Genomic DNA, 21,701 nt, shown 5'->3' on the forward strand with positions numbered 1-21,701 from the left:
GGCCGCAAAAACTTACAGATTTCGCGGATCTCAGCAGTTCCACGTTTTCATGAGTGTTGTATGAAGTATGCCCAAAGTCAGATTGCTCTGTGGTGTCCAGTCCATGCAGTTCCTGGCTTTCTGCCTACTTTCCTGGAGGAGTAACTAAAACATACAGCTCACCAGTCTGCCATCTTGCCCCGCCTCTCTCAACCCATCTTTTTTAACACTCCATACATTCCGTTGTAAGTAAACAATCGATGTTTCTCTATATAGTCACCTATTTATGTATTCACCACCATCACCACTATCTATATAAGGACATCTCCATTTCTTCCACAAAGAAGGAGGAAGAGTCAAAGAAGGTAGAGAGACATAGGAAAAAAAGAGAGAGAGAAAAAGAAAACATGACAGCTAGGAAGCAACAAAAGATAGCATTAAACCAAAGTAGAATAAAGAGTCAGACAACATCACCAATGCCAGGAGTCCCATACCCTTCCCCTATGCCCTGCCCCCATATGCATTTAGCTTTGGTGTATTGCCTTTGTTACATTAAAGGAAGGACAATACAATGTTTCTGTTAATTATAGTCTCTAGTTTGCATTGATTGTCTTTTTACCCGCAATCCCACCCTATTTTTAACACCTTGCAATGTTGACATTCATTTGTTCTCCCTCATGTAAAAACAGATTTGTACCTTTTATCACAATCGTTGGGCACCCTAGATTTTGATCCCAGTCTTTATCTTTCCTTTTTCCTTATGGTGTCCCACATGCTCCTAACCTTTCTCTTTCAACCATGCTCACAGTCATCTTTTTTCAGTGTACTTACATTGCTGTGCTACTATCTCCCAAAATTGTGTTCCAGACCTCTCACTCCTGTCTTTTCCTTTCTGTCTGTAGTGCTCCTTTAGTGTTTCCTAATGAGCAGGTATCTTGTTCACAAACTCTGTCATTGTCTGCTTGTCAGACAGTATTTTAAGCTCTCTCTCATATTTGAAGGACAGTTTTGCCAGATATAAGATTCTTGTTTGGCAGTTTTTCTCTTTCAGTATCTTAAATATATCACCCCACTTCTTTCTTGCCTCCATGGTTTCTGCAGAATAAGCCTCGCATAGTCTTATCAAGCTTCCTTTGTATGTGATGAATCGCTTTTCTCTTGCTGCTTTCAGGATTTTCTCTTTATTTTTGATGTTTGATAGCGTGATTATTAAATCTTTTGGCATAGACCTATTCAGATGTACTCTGGAGTATGCTATGATTCTTGGATCTGTAATTTTATGTCTTTCATAAGAGATGGGAAATTTTCATTGATTATTTCCTCTGTTATTGCTTCTATCCCTTTTCTTTTCTCTTCTTCTGGAACACCAGTGACACGTACATTCTTGTGTTTCATGTTGTCATTCAGTTCCCAGAGACATTGCTCATATTTTTCCCTTTTTTTCTCTGTCTGTTGTTTTGTCTGTAGGCTTTCAGGGTGTCTTGTCTCTAGTTCCAGAGTGTTTTCTTCTGCCTCTTGAGATCTGTTGTATGTCTCTGTTGTGTCTTTCATCTCTTGTGCTGTGCCTTTCATTTCCATAGATTCTGCCAGTTGTTTTTTCGAACTTTTGATTTCTACCTTATGTACACCCAGGGTTTTCATTATACGCTTCATCTCTTTTGCCATATCTTCCCTAAACTTTTTGAATTGATTTAGCATTAGTTGTTTCAATTCCTGCGTCTCAGTTGAAATGTAAGTTTGTTCCTTTGAGTGGGCCATAACTTCTTTTCTTGGTGTGGGTTATAGTTTTCTGTTGTCTAGGCATCTGATTTCACTGATTACCTCAATCAGGTTTTCTGAGACCAGAACGGGCTCAGATCTCAGAAGGGGGCAATACTCAGTATCAGGTCTCCTTGAGGGTGTCTTAGAAGATTGATATACCCTTTGAGGCCTCAAACCACTGTGCTTTTCTGCCCAGCAGGTGGCTCCTGTCAGCCTGTCACTCCGGAGTAGTGTAAGGAGGTGTGGCTCATGGCTGTTTTCCCCCAAGCTCTGGGGTCTGGTTCTGAAAGGAAGGCAGGTAATAGAGCTTGGCACTACCTCTTTCTTGTTAGGGAAGACACACCCCCTTGGAAGATAACATTTGCATTTGAATAGTCTCTCTGACTCTGCTGTCTCCACCCTCATCTGGGTCAGAGTGCTGGGAACTGAAAATGGCTGAGGCTTTCTTCACTGAGCCAAAAAAGGGACAGAAAACCCCCCTTCAGGGACAGTCTGTGGCCACCCTCAATTTCACCCATTGGCCAGAGATAGTACTCAGTCCTCTGGGCTCCCTGTCCTTCCCAGAGGGGTCCTCTGGCTCTCCAAGGACAGCCATCACCAAAAGCCTCTGTTTCCTTGTTGGGGATTCGTAGCTTGTATTGAGCAGTCAACATTTGTTAATTAAAACCTCAGTTGGAGCTGGGTTGAGGTATATTTGCTTGTTCAGAGTGCTGCTCTCTAGCACAGGGAGGCTTTGCAGTTTGGGCTGCCATGGGGGATGTGCTCTCCGCTCGGGTCCACAGTTTTTATTTATAGATTTTATGCTGTGATCTCAGGCATTCCTCCCAATCCAGGTTGATGTATGATGTGTGGGGAGTCACGTTTGCCCCCCAGCAGTTATTCCAGATTATTTATTAGTTGTTCCTGGTTGTTTATTAGTTGTTCCAGGGTGACTAACTAGCTCGTACTCCTCTCTATGCTTCCATCTTCTTCCAACCAAAGTTTCATTCTGTTTTAAAAATATGGAGTTCTAAAATTAGCATTGGTATTTAAATGTAGTAAATCAATATAAACTTACTAAATGTCATATTTAGAACTCTAAAGGAATGAAATTCTTTCTGAACTTGGAATGTATACCTAGGTGTATTCAGATATAAACATACACACATATATATCTTGAATACATTATTTATACATTTTATACATGCATATTTTCTCATTATTATGTTTTCTAGATTAAATGGGCACTTGCACATTCTTGCAATTGTAATCCCCATTACACTTCTGTGTCTGCAGAGTTTTGCAACCAGCTGGACAAAAGAGGAAAGTAGGATAATCTGATGTTTCCACTCAAAATAAAATCTCATATACAGTGAAGCAACAACAGAAATGTGAATGAGATTTTACTAAAAGAGGCATTTCTGATATATTTTTGGAATGTGTAAAGGCTGATTAGTTTTATATGAGAGGAAAATTGAGGGACCAAGGACCCTGGGTTGCAAATGTGAAAAACTGAATAGATACTCATTCAGTTATTCTATTCAGCAATTATTTATTCAGTATCTGCCATGCTCTAGGAGCTTATCTAGGTCTTTGGAATACACCTGTGATCAAAGAGACCAAAAGGCCTTACCTTTGGGAGCTTGCATTAGTGGAGAGACCAAGGTAAAAAATGATGAACATAATAAGTAAATCATGTATCATTTGGAAGACACTAAGTGCTGTAGGGAAAAAAGAGCAGAAAAAAAGGGTTAGGAGTGATGAGGCCAGGAGTAGGGCTTGGAAAGGGCATCAGAGATGGTCTCAGTAAAAAAATGACATATGAGCATTGATTTGAGGGAAATGAAGGAGTTGGTCATCTCCACTCATCTGAGTGTTTCGGTCAGAGAATTGCTAGCGTGAAATCCCTATGGCCATAGAGTGCTTGGCATGTTTGAGGACTAGCAAAAAATCAATATGAATAGAGTCCTGAGAGAGAGTGGCAAGAGATGGATTCAGGAAGTTGATGGGCATAGACTTGTGGGCCTTTTGAACAACCTTTAATTTTACCCCGAGAGAAATGATGCAGATCAGATTGAACAACTCAGTCTGGCTCCTGTGTTTTGAATAGATTATAGGGAGGTAAAAGAGGAAGCAGGGATACCTACTAGAAATCCAGGTGAGAGGTACCGTTGGTGGCACAGGCCAGGGTGGTAGCAGTGAAGGTGAGACCTGATAAGTTTTGTTATGTATTTCCTAAGTAGATACTACAGATTTCCTGATGGATTGGATTTGGGGGTGTTAGAGAATGGGAGGAGCCAAAGACAAGACAAACAGTGGTGGCAGGGGCAAAAAGAGGAAAGGACGTGTGTGTGTGTGTGTGTATGTGTTTGCATGTGTGGTGTGTGAAGAGACGAAGGGTGAACATCAAGGAAAGATGAGCAGGACTTATTTGGGTGGGAGCTGATGGAGCTGATGGAGAATGCCAATTGTAATTAGTGTGCATAAAGGTCCTGGCGCTTACCCTCCTCTTCAAATTCCCAAGGTGTCCCTTCCTTGGGGCCTCCCCGCAAGGCTGTAACTGTATGGGTCCAGTAAGCGTGAGCTGCTAGGGGAGGTTATGAAGCACCAGAGGCCACAGCAGCTGCCTGGAATATGTTTAGCGGCTGTTCTTTGATGCTCTGGCTTTACCAGTTGTCCAAGCATGAACGGTCATGAAGAGTTTTCCACAGAGCATCCTTCCCTTCCACTTCATGCGCAAACATATACAGAAGGAGGAAAGAATGTGCATGTTTGTTTTTGTGAGAAAAACCTAAAAATGACAGAAGTCCTTTTAACATTTGTAAATGTATAATTTTTATAAACTGATGCTTTTAAGTGATGACTTACAATTAAACTATAAAGAAAAATTTAGGCTTTGATTTTCACCTATAATTCATATTTGCATGATTATACTATGCCATTATAAATTATACAGGGGATCAGAATCTGCTGTCTCAGAGGTCAAAAAGACCTCAGAATTCTAAAGGACACTTTAAAATACTGACCTCAAATGGTGAGGACAGATATGACATAAATCAGATCGTGTCACTGCCCTATTCAAAACTTTGAAGTCTGACTTCTTGTTCAAGAAATCCAAAGTCCTTACAGTGGCCAACAAGGCCCCACATGAACTGGCTTGATGCCATCTTGCTGACCCCATTTCCAACCACCTCTCCTCTTTATCACTTTGTGTCAACCACAATGGCCTCATTGTGATGCCCTGAATATACAGAAGACTCTCCAACTTCAGGGCCTATGCATTTGCTTTTCCCTCAGCTGGGAGCTCTTTCCCCATAATTCCAGTCAGTCTGCATCCTCACTTCATACAATTCTCTGTTCCATTGCCACTGCCTCGGAGTGGCCTTCTCTGTTCACCCATAACTTGTACTTCCTTATGACTTTCTATTTGCCCATTCTATTTTATTTTTCACCGTAGTCTTTACTACCTATTTCCTTGTTTATTCAGACAGTATCTTTCTCCTGTGTTAGAATATAAACTCCATGAATGCTAGAGATCAGGGAGTGTTTGAATGTTAACTCTGCCTACACCAGTATCTGGCATATGGGAGGGGCTTGGTAAAGATTTGTTGAATGAAAAAAGATAGAAGAATTGACCTTTGTGATTCATTTACATATAGTCCACTCCCTAGTTCATGAAACACTGTGGTAAGTTGGGATAGCTCAGGAAAAAAAAAATGTTCTTAATCTTAATCCCATTTCTGTGGATGTAAACCAATTATAAATAGGCTCTTTTGAAGATGTTATTTTTAGTTAAGGTGTGGCCAAGTGAATCAGGATGGGTCTTAATCCTATACTGGAGGGATAGCAATGGGAGGAACAGAAGCTGGAACTCAGAAAAAAAGGAGGGTGCATTGCCATGTGACAGGAAAGCCAAGAAACCCAAGGATGGCTGGCAGAAAGCACCAGGATGCCAGTCTTTGGGAAGAAAGCATTGCATTGCTGATGCCTCAATTTTGGACTTTTTCTAACCTCAAAACCATGAGTCAGTATATTCCCATTGTTTAAGTCAACCCATTGTGTGGTATTTTTCATAGCAGCCTGGAAACTAAGACACACTCCTTCCCTGTCTCCCCACACCACTTTGCTGCTTCAGCATCATTTTTTCCTGGTTCTGTTACAGATACTTAGAGTTTAGAATCTGTATTCCTTCCCAGACTCCTCTGTCACTGCTACCCTATGCGCACCATAATTTATAGTCATGTCAAACTAATTGCCACAATCCTCTGTGCCCTTTTACATGTCCATGCCTTTGCTAATTCATCTGCCTGAAATATCCTCCCTACTTGTTCCTACCAGGCGCCTTTCCTGCATTAAACTATCCAAACTAAATTATCATGTCTGCTCCTCTGGAGGATTTCCTTCACCCTGCCTATTTCCTTCTTGGTGGCTCACTCCTTTCTGTCTCTTTGTACATTTTTGTGCTTGAATTTGTACCATGACTCAGTGCAAATAAATGTGTTCCATCTGCCTTGCCTTCTATTCTATGAATTGCCTGAGGGCAGATCTACAACTTACTCATATCTTTGAATACTGGCACCATTCCAGTGCTTCCAAAATAGTAGGGGCTCAATAAATGATTCAAAAATTGTTAAATAACTCTATGGGTTTAAATGCTTTAAAATTTGAGCTGAAGGCATGGGAACCAAGCCTTTTATCCTCCTTAAAGCCAAGTAGTACTCCTTCCTGCAGATGAGTTTGTAAAATAGGTAGGTAACATCAGATTCTGTTCACTCAGCACATGCACAAGTGAGTCACAGGAAATCACTAGTGTGTCTCAGCTTAAGCATAGTGTATGACTCAATGTCAATGCAACCAATTGTTCAGCCATTGACTAGAGATGTTGTAGTTCCAAAGATCTCATTATAACTGAGGAGTTCAGAATCTGAATCAACTACTGCTTATCTCATGGAAAGAAATCCAAAATAGGATTCTTTTGTCCCTTACTCTGTAGGAGGCCCTTAGTATCTAGTGTCATGATTATGTCTCCCTTTTTATGAGCTCAATGTACTCTTTCTAAGGTGAGTCTTTCCTGGGGAGAGTACATGCAGGGAAGAAGGAAGAGGTAGTTGCTTCTTCAATAAGAACATTCCAGAATCTCCAGTAGTCAGGTGAAGAAGAAAATGCATATGTGACATCATTATTACTTCAATTATTTATTTTCTAGAAAAATAACATGTAAAAATCATACCTGTCATCAGTGGACCCTCTTCATTGTTTTTGGTTATAGCCATGATTTCTTGGGTCCTATTTCTTTGGTTCATTCGTTTATTTTGCCAAAGTACATTCAGAAAAGATGCATAGGAAATAAATATCTTAGCCCTTGAATGAATTCAGATATCTTTATGTGGTTAGTATACTTGATTAATAGTTTGGGTGGAAGTAGATTTAAAGGTTAAAAATATTTTCCCTCAGAATTTAAGTACATTCACTGTTGCTTATTAGAACTTTGACAGCCATCTCATCTTCTGTTTCTTTTAAGGGTGCTTTTTTTTTCTTTAAAGAATTGCTGGGGATGTGAAGTTTCATAATAATATATCCAAGTGTGTATATATTTTTTGTACATAGAGCCTCACACTGATTGGACTTATCACATCCTTAGACTTGAGTATTTCCTCAGTTCCTAAGAATTATTTTCTGTTATTAGTTGCTAATTTCTTCCCTTCTTTTCCTTGGCTTTCTCTGGGACTCCTATTATTCAAATATAGGACTTCTGTATTGATCCTTTATATCTCATATTTTCCCATCTATTTTATAATTTTAACGTTGGCTTCCTTTTCTGAAGGATGTTTTCAGCTTTAATTTTTCAGATCTTCTATTAATGTTTTCATTTATGCAATCTTGATTGTCATCTCTAAGTGTTTCCCTTTTTCTATGATTGTTCTTTTTTTATTACAGTTTTAAAAATACATTTTCTTGAATCTCTCAATTTGAGATTATTATTTCTGTTCCCTGAATTATATCTGATTCTTCCAGGGTCATTTAGGTTTATTTTTATTTTTATGTTTTTTCCATACTGCTGGGTATCCTCATATGCTAGGAAATCCCTGCTTTTCCCTGATAGTCCGTATTGTGTAAATAGGTCAATTGTGAGCTGAGTTAACATTCTAGATTGATGGCTCAGGTCTCTGAATTCCCCCTAAATGCCCTGAATGACAGAATAAGGAGGTCTGTATTCTAGAGCACCAGTATCCACACTAGAAGCCTCAGCTTACACTAGACACATCACTTTCTTTCAGGAAGACGCACCTGAATACGTTGCCTGAGATTAAATGCAGACTTGTGGCATAGATGTAGTCTGATGCTCTTACCAAACTGACATTTCTTCAGTTTCTTGTTTGAGTCCCATTTCTCTTGTTATTCACTATACCTTTTTCCTCTGTTGAGTTCCATTTCCATGGTATGAAGTATCTCCCACCTCCTCTGTGGTCCCAGAGAGCATGTTCTGTATGGTAGCTTTCTTCACTCATTTCATTTTCAGTATTCTACCAATTTCCTTCTTCAGGAAATTTATTTAAAATCTGTTTGTTGATATCTCTCCCATTCTCTTCAGTGTTTTTACAAATTTAACTTTTTTTCATTTTCTGGTACTACTTTACATTTTATTTTATTTTATTTTAATATTCATTTTATTGAGATATATTCACATACCACGCAGTCATACAAAACAAATTGTACATTCGATTGTTCACAGTAGCATTACATAGTTGTACATTCATCACCAAAATCAATCCCTGACACCTTCATTACCACACACACAAAAATAACAAGAATAATAATTAAAGTGAAAAAGAGTAATTAAAGTAAAAAAGAACACTGGGTGCCTTTGTCTGTTTGTTTGTTTCCTTCCCCTATTTTTCTACTCATCCATCCATAAACTAGACAAAGGGGAGTGTGGTCCTTATGGCTTCCCCAATCCCATTGTCACCCCTCATAAGCTACATTTTTATACAATTGTCTTCAAGATTCATGGGTTCTGGGTTGTAGTTTGATAGTTTCAGGTATCTACCACCAACTACCTCAATTCATTAGAACCTAAAAAGACCTCTCTATATTGTGCATAAGAGTGCCCACCAGAGTGACCTCTCGGCTCCTTTTGGAATCTCTCTGCCACTGAAATTTATTTCATTTCCATTCACATCCCCCTTTTGGTCAAGAAGATGTTCTCCATCCCACGATGCCAGGTCTACATTCCTCCCTGGGAGTCATATTCCACATTGCCAGGGAGATTCACTCCCCTGGGTGTCTGATCCCACGTAGAGGGGAGGGCTGTGATTTCACCTTTCAAGTTGGCTTAGCTAGAGAGACAGGGCCACATCTGAGCAACAAAGAGGCATTCGGGAGGAGGCTCTTAGGCACAATTATAGGGAGGCCTAGCCTCTCCTTTGCAGCAACAGTCTTCCCAAGGGCAAATCCTGTGGTAGAGGGCTCAACCCATCAAACCACCAGTCCCGTATGTCTGTGGGCATGTTAGCAACCATTGCGGTGGGGCAGGCCAATACCCCTGCATTCTCCGCTGACTCCTCAAGGGGGCTCTGCATATTTTTTTCCTCGTTTTTTTTTTTTTTTTTTTTTAACTTTTTTTTTTTAAATCAACTGTATGAAAAAAAAAAGTTTTAAAAAACATACAATAAAAGAACATTTCAAAGAGACCATAACAAGAGAGTAAGAAAAAGACAACTAACCTAAGCTAACTACTTTACTTCCAACTGATTCCTACCCTACCCCAAGAAAGTAACCTAATATAGCAACATTTCTGTGAACTTGTTCCTACTATACCCATCAGAAATTAACAGACCATAGTCATTCCTGGGCATTCCCAGAATGTTAAGTTTACCCACAATAGCTTATCTGTTCTTATTGGATTATTGTTCTCCCTTCCTTAATTACTCTCTATCACTAGTTCCCCTACATTCTACATTATAAATCATTTGTTTTACATTTTTTAAAGTTCACATTAGTGGTAGCATATAATATTTGTCTTTTTGTGCCTGGCTTATTTTGCTCAGCATTATGTCTTCAAGGTTCATCCATGTTGTCATATGTTTCGTGACATCGTTCCTTCTTTCTGCTGTGTAGTATTCCATCGTGTGTATATACCACATTTTATTTATCCACTCATCTGTTGAAGGAAATTTGGGTTGTTTCCATCTCTTGGCAATTGTGAATAATGCTGTTATGAAAATTGGCATGCAGATACCTGTTCGTGTCACTGCTTTCCGATCTTCCGGGTATATACCGAGAAGTGCAATCGCTGGATCGAATGGTAACTATATCTAGTTTTCTAAGGAACTGCCAGACTGACTTCCAAAGTGGCTGAACCATTATACAGTCCCACCAACAATGAATAAGAGTTCCAATTTTTCCACATCCCCTCCAGCATTTGTAGTTTCCTGTTTGTTTAATGGCAGCCATTCTAATCGGTGTTAGATGGTATCTCATTGTGGTCTTAATTTGCATCTCTCTAATAGCTAGTGAAGCTGAACATTCTTTCATGTGTTTCTTGGCCATTTGTATTTCCTCTTCAGAGAACTGTCTTTTCATATCTTTTGCCCATTTTATAATTGGGCTATCTAAACTATTATCGAGTTGTAGGATTTCTTTATATATGCAAGATATCAGTCTTTTGTCAGATACATGGTTTCCAAAAATTTTTTCCCATTGAGTTGGCTGCCTCTTTACCTTTTTGACAAATTCCTTTGAGGTGCAGAAACTTCTAAGCTTGAGGAGTTCCCATTTATCTATTTTTTCTTTTGTTGCTTGTGCTTTGGGTGTAAAGTCTAGGAAGTGGCCGCCTAATACAGGGTCTTGAAGATGTTTTACTACATTATCTTCTAGGAGTTTTATGGTACTTTTATATTGAGATCTTTGGTCCATTTTGAGTTAATTTTTGTGTAGGGGGTGAGGTAGGGGTCCTCTTTCATTCTTTTGGATATGGATATCCAACTCTCCCAGCCCCATTTGTTGAAAAGACCATTATGACCCAGTTCAGTGACTTTGGGGGCCTTATCAAAGATCAGTCGGCCATAGATCTGAGGGTCTGTCTCTGAATTCTCAATTCGATTCCATTGATCTATATGTCTATCTTTGTGCCAGTACCATGCTGTTTTGACAACTGTGGCTTTATAATAAGCTTCAAGGCCAGGAAGTGTAAGTCCTCCCACTTCGTTTTTCTTTTTTAGAGTGTCTTTAGCAATTCGAGGTATCTTCCCTTTCCAAATAAATTTGATAACTAGCTTTTCCAAGTCTGCAAAGTAGGTTGTTGGAATTTTGATTGGGATTGCATTGAATCTGCAGATGAGTTTGGGTAGAATTGACATCTTAATGACATTTAGCCTTCCTATCCATGAACATGGAATGTTTTTCCACCTTTTAAGGTCCCCTTCTATTTCTTTTAGTAGAGTTATGTAGTTTTCGTTGTATAGGTCTTTTGTATCTTTGGTTAAGTTTATTCCTAGGTATTGATTTTTTTGGTTGCTATTGAAAATGGTATCTTTTTCTTGAGTGTCTCTTCAGTTAGTTCATTTCTAGCATATAGAAACATTACTAACTTACGTGCATTAATCTTGTATCCTGCTACTTTGCTAAATTTGTTTATTAGCTCTAGTAGCTGTATCGTCGATTTCTCGGGGTTTTCCAGATATAAGATCTTATCATCTGCAATAATGACAGTTTTACTTCTTCCTTTCCAGTTTGGATGCCTTTTATTTCTTTGTCTTGCTGGATTGCCCTGGCTAGCACTTCCAGCACAATGTTGAATAACAGTGGTGATAGTGGGCATCCTTGTCTTGTTCCTGAACTTAGAGGGATGGCTTTCAGTCTCTCACCATTGACATTTTATTTTGAAATGATATTAGGCTTACCAAAAAGTGGGAAAGTAATGCAGAGTTTCTGTATACTTTTGCCAAGCTTCCCGTAATGGTAAATCCTTACATAACCATAGTGCAGCTATCAAAATTAATATTCATACAATTCTATTAGCTAAACTATTGACTTTATTTGGATTGCAGCTTTCTCACTGGAGTCCCTTTTCTGTTCCAGGATCCAATCTAGGGCCCCACAATGCACTTAGATGTCATATCTGCATAGTCTCCATAACAGTTCTTTAACCTTTCCTTGTTTTTCATGACCAGGACATTTGAAGAATACTGGTCAGTTATTTAGTCAAATGTCCCTCAGTTTATTTGTGTCTGATGTTTTCTCATGACTGGTTTTGAGGTTATATATTTTCATCAAGAAGACTGCAGAATTGATGTCTTTCTCTGTGCAGCGTATTAGGGGTTTTTTGATATGTCTTATCACTGTTAATGTTAACCTTGATCATTTTGTTAAGGTAGTATCTGCCAGGTTTCTCCATTGTGAAGTTACTGATTTTTTCCCTTGTTAATAATAAATGTCTTGGGAGACAGTTTTTGAGATTACATGAATATCCTCTTTCTTCTCAAACTTTTGCCTACTAATTTTAGCATCCGTCTATGTATCTTACCTGCAACAATTATTTCTGTCTTGTTCTCATGGTAATTTTCTATTTCTCTCAATTCTTCTACATGTATTAATTGATATTCTTCTGTAAGGAGGAGATAGTTCCTCTCCTCTATTTTTTCAGTTATTTATTTATCTCAATATGGTCTCATGGATATTTATTTTATTCTGTATTATAACCCAATGCTGTCATTATTTATTTTGTTCCTCAAATTGTTCAGGGTTTGACCATTTGGATCCCTTTCATAGCATGTCCCTATCGACATGCTACCATCTTTTCTTGAGTATTTCATTATTCTCTGGCACCACAAGAGGTTCCAGGTTCATCTTGTTTTTTCCTGCCCCTGATCTGGAATCAACCAATTCTCCAAAGATTCCTGGATCTTTTAATGGGATAATAGTATTTAGAAATCAAGATCTGGGCACTAGCTGTGTTCCTTGATAATAGAGTGTGATTGTTTCCAGGCCTTCTCAGTGGACAGAGCTAGGAAAAATATACTAATGTATGCATACACACATCTAAATTTATTTCTGCATCTGTCTACCTGATATATATTAAAAACCATGAATTCATATGTGTATTCTTTACTTTCATTAAAGTGCAGTCTTGGGAAAAATGAGAGGCAAACTTGAATGCTTAGTTTAATATCTTGAAACAGAAAAACCAATTCTCTAAGTGAAATTTTAATGAATGCATTCAAGGATTTGTTCTATTTAAGAAAGATGATATTGGTTTTCCCACTTTGCACTATCAAACACCTTTTTCAATCTTCCAGACCCCTGAATCTTTTTAATACAAATCAATCTAGACTGGCATAAATGGAAGGATGTAAACATCTTCATGGACATTCCTAAAATAAATGCCATAATAAAGAGATCTGTGGTCTTAGTTTTATCAGTTTATTAGAGGTAATCAGGAAGAGTTCATTGTTGAAAATAGGAAAATAATAAGATTCAGTTCAAAATTGAGTACATCCTTAAAATAAAAGAATATTTGTGATGTATTAGACACTCAGTAGTTACTTTTCAAAATGAAATAATGAACTTCATTAATATCACCATCTATAATCATTTATTGCCATATAGTTCTTCAATTTAATAGCAAATGTATAGCATATATTACCATAACATTATACATCTCCCTTATAATTGCACATCATTCATTCATTCAGTTACCACAGAGATGCAATTTTAGACATGCTTATCTTTCAGTGGAATGAATCCATTAGGTAATGTATACGGTTTTTTCAACATTCCCCATATTTTCTCTATTTTTTGAACTGACTCCAAATATGAAGGATTATTCCTGCAAGATGGAGCATTTCTAAAAGTTGAGACAGTGTAAAATCCATGTTTGTGAATTCTGGAATGACATACCCAATAAATGTGCTCTTTTCTACAGACGGACCTAAACATTATGTATATTCTGAAATATGTAGCATGGAGAGATTTGTTTATCCTACAAGATGCCATTATTAACATAATAGTTACATTGGAATGAAAACCTAATCCATTATATGCCAAATTTCAAGTTGCAGAGCACATTTCTACAATTTTGTTCTAAAGTTAGATGGAAATTTAAAGTGTTCCTATGGGGGGAATAATTGGTGTCACTTATTTGGTTTTCTCCTTCATTTTGATGTAGTGTATCACCCAATAGTTTCCTGTGAAAATATTTGTGGTAAATACTATTTTAAAAAGATTTTTAGTATCTGAAACTCACTATATTCTACTCTCATGTTTCATTGGCAGTTTGGATGGATATGGGATTATAAATTTTTAAAAATTTCCCCTTAGAGTTTCCCTTAGAAGTTGGGTCTCCTAAATGGATCCTCTGGGTTTCTTGTTTATTTTTACCAATTTTCTATGTCTCTGTTTTTTGTTCTACTCTCTGAGAAAACTCATCAACTTTGTCTTCTAAACCATATATAGAATCTTTTACTTAATGTTTGCTGTTTCTTTTCCTTTTTTTTTCCTTTCTTGATAGCACTGTCTTCTCATTTCCTAAGTGTACCGTCTTATCTCATTGATGATAATTCCAAATTCTGAAATTACAATCTCCTCCTTGTATTTTCTCTTTATTTTCTGAGTTCACTTTCTTTTTGTTTGTTTCTATGTTAGTTTTGTTGCCTTTTACGCTGGAGGCTTTCTTCAAAATGATAGGGGCTATACATGCATAGCTGAGAGAAGAGCACTGGAAAGATGAATGGGAGTTCTGTGCACCTGAGTGGGGCCTTTTGACTGGCGAAATCGCTACAGGGAGATTGAAGAAAACCTGAACGACTCCCAACCATCAATCTCTGAATGTTTTCTTCCTGTCTGTAGGCATTTACACTTATGTTTCAGCTTTTCCCCTCTGTGTATGGCTGTCCAAATTCTAAAATGTGTTAGTAATCTTGTATTCTGTTTTCTCTTCTCCAGTTTTTTGTCCGTGTAGAGAGAAGCCTTAGAGAAGGTAGTAACTGAGCTGAGCCTTGAAGGATGATTAATGATTGGACAGGAGTAGATTGAGGAGAAAAGAAGGTGTGGGGGGAAAAGGACCTTATAAAAACAGACGGAAGGAGTTGGAAAATGGGTTACTATGACCCATGTGATTGGATGGGGAACATTGTTCAATTATATATCTATTTTCATAATATTAATGTTTGTTCTCTAAGGGAGTACATAGGAGTAATCAAATTAAATAGTTATAAGATCTTGATAAAACACTTTTTTCTTTGAGGGAACTTATTTCAATATCTTATTCCCAACAACATGCGTCACATGGCTGTTTTACTCATATGAAAAATACTGTATTAATTGTAAAGCAACAGTACTATGAAAATTATAATGTAAGAGTTACTATTGGGAAAAGGAAAATTGAAGATATTCTCCTGATAATGCAGCTGTACTAGCAATTCTTAAGTTTATTGAAGAAAAAAAAGATGAAATTGTACATAGTAAACAAAATGGGTTTTCATTTAATTTCACTGATGGGAACAATTTAGATTTATGTGACTTTCCAGTTGTTGGAAGACTACCATGGAAGCCATTTACATGTACATTTATGAGCTTCAAAGAGTTAGTTTTGATGACAGTAGTAGAGTTATTAAAACAATATTTCATTCATTTATATTTATAGGTAGGTTTCAAATATATGCTTTATTAAATTATTATGGTATAAACTTTAATATCTTATATTTCATAGTCACCATCAAATATTAAAACTACAACAAAATGATAGCAAAAGCAACTGACCCTGTTATCTCAGACAATATACACGTAAATTATATGTGTATATTGATAACTGTGAGCTCCTTTTCCTCTTTGATTTCATTTTGTAACTTTGACAACATCTTCTTTATGCCATGCGATTAAATGTTAATCATAAAATTTGTATATGAGCACTCAGAAAACCTGGGAAATACAATATAAACCACAATTATCTCACTAATCAAGGATAACCATTTTAATAATTGGCTTATTTATTTCTCACAGAAGCATGCACACACAATGGAGATCATACTAATTTTAAATTTCAGTATAGTGTGAGATTTCCCCATTTCATTTGTCTTTGAAAATGGGAATTTAATGATGGCATACTGGTAAGGTCTGAAGTTTCTCAGTGGGGCCAGCAGGGGGTGCTGTCACGGGATGAAACTGCCACATTCCTGATGTGTCTGACCTTGAACTTACTTTACATTATAGTCTGGATTCTATTAGGAGAATTTCATGTTTTTCCTTTGCAAGAGTCACCCCCTACCATGACAAATATTTAAAAATGTTTTTTGAAAAAGGTTGGGAAAGCAAACTTTGTCCCAAAAGAAATTTATAGTTCAAATTTACACCAAGTTCTCACTAACTGGAGCAAGCCAGGTTTTCACTAAAGCTCTGACTTTCCTCTGTAAAACATTAGTCACTCCCTTGGAAGAAGCAGTTTTTCTTCTTCTTCTTCTTCTTTTTAATAGGCAAAGGGATAAAACAGCCACAGATGTGCATGTAATAGTGTAATAATATGGGCTTCAGAATGTACCTGCAAAGCTTTTTTTTTTTTTTTTTTTGTTTAAGAGGAAAAGAGATAAAAGTTAGAAGCCTGAATTGGGATGCTAAATAACAGTGATTTAATATTAAACAAATGATAAGTTTTTGATCCATTAAAATCGAGTTCTCTTTTCCCCTTTTCTTTATTCTTGGGAAGATCTTGAGGTTGTGCCAAGTTGTTTCCAGTGAGCAATTTTTAAAGGTATTCACCATTTCCATGTGTAACTGGTTACCTTTTTACTGTGCAGAACTGTAGTGATGCCTGTGGCCAAAGAGTTTGATCCAGACATGGTCCTAGTTTCCGCTGGTTTTGATGCATTAGAAGGCCACACCCCTCCTCTGGGGGGCTACAAAGTGACAGCAAGATGTAAGTATACCATTTTGGACTTTGGGAAATGCTATGATATCATAACATCTTTTCGGTCCTTAAGGTAGACAACACCTTTTATGTGCCCCTAGTAAGCTTTGATGAGACATTTGAAAATTATTCAGATGGTGTTTATCTGACAGATGTAAAACTGGCCTTTAAAAATATTCCAAAGTTAATTTGTCCTTTGATGAACTTACTACAGAACATTTTGCTTTTCAGAAGTCCCGTTTGCCATTTAATGACAGAAATGATTGGGCTTCTGTTTAAAATATGGTGAATAACTTGAGATTTCATGAGTCTGGAAAAGCTACTAGGCTTTTTTGCAGAGAGAATGGAAGTCACTGTTTTATTTCATTGTGCATGAAGTATAAATAGCTATTTTCCAATAATGTTATGCTCTTCCAGGTTTGAATACAAATACATACTTCCCCTCGCTCAGAGGCTCTTTGTATGTTACAGGTAGCCCTCACATCTCTACTCCTTTTCTGTTATGTTGCAAAGATTAACTTTTTGGCTGTGTTCCTTAGCAACTAAAGACCAAATGAAGAAAATAATTTTGCATTATATTGCATTTGAATAGCATGACCTAATGAAATCTGGCTAGAAAGAGGCTTTCTTTAAGAACTTAACTTCCTTACTCTCTGAGTGTGAAAATGAGGTATAAGTCTAGTCTACACATATAAATATATGCTGGCATTCTGATATCCATAAAAGGAGAAAAAAATTAAAATTACAAGAAGATAAAATTAAATATTGTATGTTTTAGGGGGAGTTGAATAAAATAAACAAACAAAAACAAAAACAAAAAAAAATAGTTTTAACTGGGAGAGATGAGTTTGGAGCAAGTGTGTTTTATTAATTTGAAGAGAACGAAAGAAACAGCATTATGCCAACCTTTGTTTTGAGTTAGCGTCTCATGTGAGAGTTCTCTGCACTCTAATTGTTCCAGCAACATTGTTAGGTAGTAACTATTTTTAACATCTATTATTTATCCAGTGTTCTTGGTGCCTTCTTGTCTGTTGAAAAACATATTAAAAGAGGCAACTCCACAAAGACAAGCAAAACATAAAAATTCACAACTTAGGTAAAATTAAATAGGTGTTTTCTCACATCAAATGTCTTTATATGCCTTTTTTGTTTTCTCTTGGAATGCCACTCAAATGGAAGTCAATCTTTCCACTGCAGACTTGGGGCAAGACTGGTGACAGTTTAGTTTAAAGAAAAAAAAATTACACAACAACTTGAGATAAACCCAAACAATACAAAATACATGGAGAGCAAAGATAGAAATCTGGAAAAGATGCTACTTGCCATAAATCTGAGAATATTCCATAGAAGGAAGAAACATCTATCTTTGGGTCTTTCTCCTTCCAAAGGGGGCAGCTTGTAACAACTTCATTTCTCAGAACTAGTTAGAAGGAACTAATCTTTTTATTTGCTTGTTTGTTTTTTTGTTGCCATGTCAAATTCAAACCTCAAATGTCACCTTGGAAGGTAGAATGGAAAGTAGTTGTAGTGTAGTTCCTTTTGGTTTTAGACTTGAGAAACAGGTTTCTACCTCTTATTAGCTTCAACTCAATGCAAGGAAACCCACAACGTATGTTCCTTTTTTCCATTTGGGGGAAGCTGTTCGTTGCTTTCTATCACAGGATGAGTCCATAATCTCTCCAACACCCCATCCCCTCTTCATCTATTTCTTCCCTTTGATGCTTTCTCTCAAAGGTGCCTTGTTTCCTAAGAAAAATCAACATATATAAAATAAGTGATTTAATAATCAACCTTTTTTGAATATTTGAGTTGAATCAGGGTAGGATATACAATGAGGAGGGAGGGTCTTAGATGCAAAGAGACCATAGTAGAGGTCATCTAAAACAGTTCACATATTTTATAAATGAAGAAACTCATAATTTATTTTAACAATCTGAAATAACTGGAGTTAAAACTGAGGGTTATCCTGAATTTGTAGTGAAATGATATTGCATGAAGGTTTTACTGGATTTTCTCCATTAAAGTGAAAAAAGTTTCATAAAATGCAGGGACTAGAGAACTTGGATGCACATTACAGAGACCGTGTAGGTGCCCAAGACATTTATCTCCACAAACAATCTGTGATAGATACTGAGTAGTCCTGTGATATTTAAATGAAAATGAAAGAGCATTGTGGCTGGGCAACTGTTTGAATACATCATCTCATGTAGGCATTAATTTGCCAGCTGTATTCTCTAGAGATGCTGCCACACCAACTGGGTAAAAGCTAGGATTTCCGGACATCTCTACAGTTATTTCCCGAATGGCACTGTACTAGGTCTCTGTTTTCTTTCTGACCAACTGGCAGATACATTTGCGTTGCCTGAAGGTTCTGGACAGGTAATTAAGATTGGGTTCTCCCTATCCCATGCCAAGAGTTATCCTCCATTTGTGGGGAGTCCCATGATGGGGTTAGAAATGGGTTAAAACCAAAAGCTAAATGTAGGTAGGAAAAAAACAAAACAAATTCCTCTCCTAATGTACCTTAATTCCAGCAAAACCTATCCCCACCCCAAGTAGAACATTTGAGGATTTTAGACAGTGGACTGGAGAATTCTATCACATCAAAGATACTAAAATTTTCTTTTCTTGACACATTGAATCAAACAATCTTTCTTAGTAATTTTGTTTGCTCTCTCTGAAAGGAAAAAGGAAAAGAAATGACCTCAAAACAACTAGTATTTTTGTTTGTTTTAAAACATTTAATTAGCTACCATATTTAAAAACAAAAATCGGTTGGCGCTATAACAAGTCTTAGCCCAAATATAGAGGTGATTTAAAATTAAAAGTTAATTCTTGGTTAGTGCTATTTTTCTTCTCCTCTCCTCTCTTCTCTTGACCTTTCTTTATATATAAAGTGTTCTGTGCTGTGAAGCTACAATAAATATATTTGGACTGGTTTATGCTGAAATTTTAAATACATTAAATTTAATACATTTAAATAACCAATTCAGATTGGTTTTCTAGAATCTATACTGTTCCTTCAATTAAGCACCAGTTTTAAGGCCCAAGCTGAAAGGAATAAGTAGTTTTGTATACAGCCCTAAAACATACATCAAACTTTTACCTTGATGTTATCAGTTTATCCCTCAAAATATTCTGATTCAGATCTAATTATCTTTAGGTTACATTTTAAGAAAGTTGTCTTAGTAACTGAGTGGCATGGCATGTTCAGCCAATAAAATTGATTCCTAATATTACAATACCCTTTGGCTTCACAGTGTTGTCAATATTTAAAAAAAAAATCATTAGTTCAAATTCTGTCTACAACAAAATATGTATGTGTATATTTTTCTTCCTATGGTTTCAGGTAGTTAATCCATATGTGCAAATTGTTTTAATCATCTTGATAGAAATTTTCCTTTCTTTGGAGCAATGCTAAAGTCATTGTGCAGTGATAACTGTGTCTGATTTAAAGAAGTGTGTTTCGTTCACAAACGGGGAAGTTTTACAATCCTTGAGATAGAAACCACCTCCCTAAGCAAATGCACACGTGTTATTTTGATAAATAAAGAATAGCTAATAGTTGAAAAAAATTAAGTAACACACATTGAAGTATGCATTTTCTCCTTGATAGAAGCTTTGGTCTGTTTTATTGATCCTCTCATTCCTTTGTTTTTCCTTTAAGTGCATGTCTGTGTTACAGGGAGTGACCACTGTTGTGGGGCAGATATCCGTACAAATTCATGTTTAGGTAGAAGTTACACTTCGGGAAGAACAATATCCTTTGATTTGTTAATCCTCCAAGAATAAGTGTCTAAGAATTTGAGTGCAAAATTAGTCAGCAGATAAGTCCCAAGAAACAAATTTCATAAAACATGAGGCCACGTTTGTCCTTTTCATTTGTTCTTTGCATATGCTTCATCCCTTTGCATATGAAGGCTGTGCAACTCAAAATGTCCTCTGCCTACACATTTTATTTGTCCACATAGAGTTAAAGACATGCAGAGCCAGAACTAAGTAAATTTTGGTGAGTGTGACTTCCTTTTAACCTTGTTCTCTTCTCACTGATGACTCTACACTGATCTTAAAATATCCCAGGCTTCACAGATCAATACTTATTCTCCATATTATCAAAATCTAAAAAGAATATGATGGCATGTATTTATGTGTTTTATTTATTACCTGATTATATCTTTTTAGAGTGTATTTCAGCCAGTATGCCAGTTCTGCTTGGCTATTGCATCTTTTACTATTTATCTGTTATGGCAGAATTGATAGATGGTCTTCTCATAATATGATTCCAGTCTACAGCAAACAGATGTGGAGAAAAGAAGTGTTTGGCCGACACCTTTGAAACACCACTTCTTGAAGGGTCACCGTTAAACTGCTTTGGTTCTTTTGTATTAGGGTGGAGGCTGAGTGAATATCATGAAGGATCATTCAGAGTATCCTTCAGCTACCACCAGATTAACTTCTTTTATAAATCCCTGTGCTGTGTCCTCAGAAGCTGGCCCATGCCTGACATATAGACTAAATAGTTTGTTTTTTTTTTTTAATTAGAGGAGCTAAAATGAAGTAATGATCTTTTAAGTAAATCAGATGATTTTTTCCAGTTTATTTTATGTGACTTAAATTAGGATTTCATGATGTTTTCCTTCATGGCTATCCTCCAATCACCACTACTCCTTTCTTGGTCTGGGACCACATATTCATACTTTCTCTAATATTTTAATTAACACAAACTTGTATTTCTGAAAGTACTTTCTGACAATTGTCTCTTGTTTAATATTTCTCTTTAATATAAATCATACTGAAAAGAATGTAAGTATTAAATGGGGAAGTCATGCTTTTCTTGTAACATTGGGCCTTAGGCAAAAGAGCTGAGTCCCAGCTGGAAAAGCCTACTAGCATCTAGATGGTCAGATAAACTCCATTCGTCCCTGCCCAAGAAAGGCAGGCAATGAGAGCTGATTGAATCCTGTAAATAATACAGTTGAAATAAATATGAAGAATTAAGGGACTAAAGGAAATTGTAGAAGGGTTTGTTTTGGTTTGGTGTCTGGGAATCTATGTTCAAGTCTTTACATTATTCCTTATTAAT

At 36.8% G+C, this 21,701-nt stretch overlaps 1 protein-coding gene across 14 annotated transcripts in view; it reads left to right on the forward strand.

Moving 5' to 3' along the window:
* HDAC9 (histone deacetylase 9) overlaps window positions 1–21,701 on the forward strand; it is a 996,855-nt gene that overhangs the window by 835,184 nt on the left and 139,970 nt on the right. For all 14 annotated transcript variants that reach the window (XM_037836859.1, XM_037836851.1, XM_037836858.1 and 11 more), the window contains one exon: window positions 16,509–16,627. In XM_037836859.1, coding sequence (XP_037692787.1) covers window positions 16,509–16,627 — 119 coding nt within the window. The remainder of the gene's footprint in view (window positions 1–16,508; window positions 16,628–21,701) is intronic.

Source organism: Choloepus didactylus, chromosome 5 (genome assembly GCF_015220235.1).
Source record: "Choloepus didactylus isolate mChoDid1 chromosome 5, mChoDid1.pri, whole genome shotgun sequence".
NCBI lineage: Eukaryota > Metazoa > Chordata > Mammalia > Pilosa > Megalonychidae > Choloepus > Choloepus didactylus.